General features: G+C 43.9%; 1 protein-coding gene across 1 annotated transcript; it reads right to left on the bottom strand.

The window, feature by feature from the left end:
* Window positions 1–2,068: 2,068 nt before the first annotated feature.
* ccn2a (cellular communication network factor 2a) lies at window positions 2,069–4,754 on the bottom strand. The gene is made up of 5 exons (XM_014030283.1): window positions 4,472–4,754; window positions 4,129–4,345; window positions 3,793–4,044; window positions 3,487–3,698; window positions 2,069–3,378 (listed from the first exon to the last, which is right to left on the bottom strand). The coding sequence occupies exons 1-5, from the start codon at window positions 4,532–4,534 to the stop codon at window positions 3,082–3,084; spliced, it is 1,041 nt and encodes a 346-aa protein (XP_013885737.1). The 5' UTR covers window positions 4,535–4,754; the 3' UTR covers window positions 2,069–3,081.
* Between the last annotated feature and the right edge of the window lie 388 nt (window positions 4,755–5,142).

A 5,142-nucleotide genomic window follows, 5' to 3' on the forward strand; every position in this document is an offset into this window, starting at 1 on the left:
CAAAGAAGTCGTTCCGGAACATCATCCTGTCAGAACTTTTCGTTCCACACAGCCAAAATTCAGTTCTTCCACTGATGCATGTTTTCGTARTACTCTAAAACAAAAACACATGCTGCACCTACTTTAATAGCATCGCTGCCGTACATTTTGGAGAAAAGCCAGTAGTTGTGTGGATTTTTCCAGTTGTTTTTCTGTACAATCTCGCGATTTTCCTGCACACAGAAGATTAGGTTACTTAAACGTTGTGCACAGACTGTCCAGGTAAAAACCACCAAATTAAGCAGAACATTTCTTGCTGTACAATAATCCTGTTTTAGTAATGAAACAGTTGTTTAAGACCAAATAAAAGATGATAATTGAAGCAGATACATTGTTATTATCGCCCGCTGCCTGGGCTAAATYCTATGTCTGTGTCTGTCAGGAAAATATCTCCTGAATCAGTAAACAGATTTTAATGAAACTTTCAGAAAGTAATCGTTGGATGCACATCTGCAGCTCATGACCCTTTGGAGTCAACCCAGTTCAAGATGACCACCATAACAGAGCAATGTGAGTACACAAAAATAGCTCCAACTCAAGAGCTACCAAAGCCAACTGGTTTAAGGAAACACAAAAAAATGTCCAGAATTTAGCAGATTTTATAGATATTTGGCTAAAATTTGMGGTGATAATAGCATAACACACTCAGATCTYGAAGCACGATGGATCAGTGGTTAGCCCCGACGCCTCAGAAAGTCCTGGGTTCGATCCCCGGTTCTGACCTGGYGTCTTTGTGTGCAGAGTTTGCATGCCCTCTTCGTTCTTGCGTGGGTTTTCTCCAGGTACTCCGGTTTTCCCCCACAGCACAAAACATGTACAATGGGTCGCCTTCAGGCTCAGGCCACCCTTGAAAAGGCGATCTGTGATCTCAGTGGGGTTTACCTGGTTAAATAACGGTAAATAAATAAATAAAATCTTTTTTTTTTATAAAATATCTCTATCTGCTTGGAGCATTCCACAGGTGAGCAGGTGGAAACAAGCAGGTGAGTGTCAAAAGGAACATCCTCGAAAGGCTCAGTCATTTACAAGGATGGGGCAAGATTCACCACTTACTCTGTCAGTAAGGGATTTCATCATCTACAGTCCATTACATCATCAAAAGATGCAGAGAATCTGGACAAATCTCTGCAAATAAGGCAAGGCTAAAACCCAACACTGAACACCCGTGACCTTCAACCCCTCAGGCAGCACTGCTTTAAAAACCAACACCACTCTGMAACAGATATTACCACACGGGCTCAGGAACACTTCAGAAAACCATTATCGGTGATCACAGTTTGTTGCTCCATCTACAAGTGCAAGTTAAAACTCTACCATGCAAATCCAAAGCCATAATCACCACAAAGTGGATGATGTGAGTACTTCCAGGGACAAACTGTATATAAGTGTTTACTGTATATTTTGACCTACAAATGGCACAATAAGCTGGGCAAATAGAAAATAACATTAAAACAGCAAAGTGTGTGTACAAAAAAGAGCTGTCACTTTAACATAAACTGCAGGTTTGTCTGTAGGTCTCATGTATTTTTGGTTAAAACATGCTTTTCAGTGAAGTAGAGAGTCCAGAAACTTGACTCAAGTAGGAGTGGCAATACATAATATTAATATTACCCGAGTAAAAGCATAAAGTATYCTATAGCATAATTACTCCTAAAAGTTGCTCAGGTAAATGTAGTTAGTTAGTACCCACCTCTGGATGTAGATAAACTTTTGGAATTGATCCAGTTCAAGATGGCTGCTGAAGCTAGCCAGTATTAAACATCACAAAAATATCTATATCTTTCAGTTTTACAGCTTTTGGGTTAAAATTTGGTGTTGTAAGAGCTGCAGTTCATCCACAGCACATACTAGTGTTGCATCTTGTACAGTATTTTATATGGAGCCTCTWTTTATTAGACAAAAATGCTATATTATTGACTTTACTGTTCACTTTTGTCCCCCTTAATTTAAAGGAAATCAAACAAAGAGCATTTATTATTCTAAGTTCATAAGTGAAATTCTAGTCAGAATAAAGACTTAACTCGAGAACTCATTTGTGTAAAAAAATATAAAATTTTTATTCCCAGCTACACAGTGAAACATGTAACATTTTTGTCACACTTCTCAACAAAACAGTAAAAAATAATGTTGAAAAAAAATATTAAACTTTAAAGCACTGGAAAAAATGCACTTCTTTAAATTAATTTAAACTGTACAAATATATACACGATTTACATATCAACAATAAAAAAAAAGGAATGAAATTACAATTCTTCCAGTCTGTTCTTCAAATCGTTGTATGCTGCTGTAGATTCTCAGTCAACTTGTTCTTTAAAGATGCCTGGTCTCTTTACTCTGACCTGAAATAATAACYGCTACGATGTTTTATTGTTCTTTCCTTTTTTTTCTCAGTGCCTTTGCAACTGTTTTATATCTAACCCTAAACTCAGTGAGCTGCTTGGTTTCTCGTCCTCATGTTGGGCCAAAGCTCTGACCTTTCCCCCACTCTGTAAGCACACACACACACACATATATACACACATAGACAAGGCTCGCATTAAGGCTTGAACTCACACACACAGACACATTCAGACCTGTTTGGACTGTGAAACACTGACTTGCTGTAATCCGTTTGCTCCCAACACAGCTGCTCAGGTTTTACAGCTCTGGTCTTGGACTAATTCAAACATCTCGTTTAGAGAGGAGGTCAGCGTTTCTACGTATAAATAAGCATAAAAGTAAAAAACGGTCGGATCATGCGGAATGGGCGGAAACCAGACAGCAGGTTTGTCGTTTAAAACAAAAAACAAAAAAAAATTAAAAGTTATAGTGCAGAAATCTTTTGGAGCTGCGGGGCAACCCTCTGTCTGAGTCTAATTGGCTGCCATGCACCAGCCATACAACACTCACAGACACCAAGCCAAGTGTCTGAGCTACTTAACAAATGAAAAAAAAAAAGGCAAAAATAAAATAAAACATAAAAAAACACATATATATTGAGCTGCAAATTGAGATGGAGTTCTGTTTTTTTCAAGTCATAAGCTCGAATCATCTCCCTGGGGTTCACGCCATGTCGCCGTACATCTTCTTGTAATACATCGACTCGAAGATGTCGTTCTCCCCGGGGCAGTTATAGTGGCAGGCGCAGGACTTGATGAACATCATGTGCTTCTTCATGACTTGCCCGTCGGGGCACTTGAACTCCATGGGCAGGGTGGTGGTCCTGTGCGGGGTGCAGCAGCGGCCGTCCAGGCAGACGCCGCAGAACTTGGGCCTGTAGGACTTGGTGGTGGTGCAGCCGGAGATCTCGAACTTCATGGGCTTGGAGACTCTGGGTGTACGGATGCACTTTTTCCCTTTCTGCGAGAAAGGAAAAAAAAAACACACAGAGAACAAACAAATTAAGGTGGTGTTTATGGGAAGCAACGACTTGTAGTTTAGGAGCAACTTGTTTGAACAAGGACTCACCCTGATGCTTTGCTCCAGCTGTGACTCACACGGTCGCACCATGCACAGACGGGTRTGTTTTTCCAGGCGGCAGTCACGGTTGTCGTTGGTCACCCTGGTGGAGATTCCGAGACCGCAGGTTTTGGAGCAGGCACTCCATTCAGTAGTTTGAACCAAGCAGTTCTCTCTCATCATATTTGGGTCTGGACCGTAAGTCTCTTCCTCTCTGTACGCTACAAACACAGGAGGAAACATCGGATTAAAAAAAACAAACAAACCCTAAATGCGCCATAGTTCTGCAAAGAAGGCAAACAAGGAGACACTCACCAGCCAGTGCAGAGCCCACAAAAGTGTTTTTAGTGGGAGAGTCACACACCCACTCCTCGCAGCACTTCCCAGGCACCTTGACTCGTCTCGGCATGAGGCAGTCTGGGCTGGGCAGCCGGACGTTCATGGAGCAGAGCGGGACGCAGCCCACGGCGCCGTCCAGACAGGTGCACTGGTACTTGCAGTCGCTCTGGAACGTCTCCCCGCTTTTGTACACCATGCCTCCGATCACGCAGGTGGCTCCCTCTTGGGCTGTGGAAARGCAAGGCGGAGGTCACGGTTCGGCTCGCATACGTTAAGTGTGTGYCGACGCAGAGGAGAACTTCAGTGGCTCACCTGTGCAGACGCCAATGCGTCTGTTGGTGGGGGCACCGAAGTCACAGTAAAGGCCTTTGTGTGGGTCGCAGAGGTCTRTCTCCGTGCACAGCTCGCCCATCTGTTTGGCGCACACTCTGCAGCAGCCGCAGCCGTCCAGCACCAGGCTCACTCCCGGGGGGCACTGAGGGGGAGCAGAGGGGCACGAACACTGGCCGGTGCACTCCTGACCCACCGCCTAAGCACAGAGGAACACGCTCCGGTAAGTGTCATGCACACACTTTTGCTCTACAGACAGAGAAGCATCTGTACACTCATTTTAAACGTACGTTTAAAGAGATCAGTTTTAGCTGGTGTGGCTTACCATGTGTGAGAAGAGGATACACAGCACTGGGAGCAAGATGGTTTTCGTCATTCCGGCAGACATCTTCTCAGGTGTTTGCTAATAAATTCTGGTTCTTCCAAAGTCTTCCCGGAGAAAGTTGTCCTTTCGTCTCAGAGGTTGAGCTCGTGAAAGTCTTCTGATCAAGTTGATCTCTTGTCAATCCGGAGCTCTGCTCACTGTCTTGCTTTTTTTCTTCTTCTTTTTCTCAGTGAAAGCTAGAGTTTAGCTTCAGTAGAGGAGTTGATCTGAGTTCTGACTGCACACTGGAGCTCCCTTTATACTCCCCGGCCCTCGCAGCACGTCACTGGGGGCTGAATGGAGAGCCAGCCCTGGATAAACATGGACATACTTGGCATTCTTTCCTCACTTCCTGACCCCCACTCCAGACATCCCACATTCCTGCCGTCTGAAGGCAAGGCTCTGCCGCTCAGCCAAACAACACCGTTTCTCTCTTTCTCTCTCTCTCTCTCTCTCTCTCTCTCTTTCTCTTTCTCTCTTTCTGTCTCTCTCTCTCTCAGAGCTGCTTTCATCTGTAACAGGAGGATATGTCTGCTTTGGAAACCCAGGACCCCACACTGGGAATTCCTGAAGACTGACTTCACAAACAGACAGCCGCCACCTATAAATATTTAATATTTTTTTAAAGAAGG

Source organism: Austrofundulus limnaeus, unplaced genomic scaffold (genome assembly GCF_001266775.1).
Source record: "Austrofundulus limnaeus strain Quisiro unplaced genomic scaffold, Austrofundulus_limnaeus-1.0 Scaffold1034, whole genome shotgun sequence".
Taxonomy (NCBI): domain Eukaryota; kingdom Metazoa; phylum Chordata; class Actinopteri; order Cyprinodontiformes; family Rivulidae; genus Austrofundulus; species Austrofundulus limnaeus.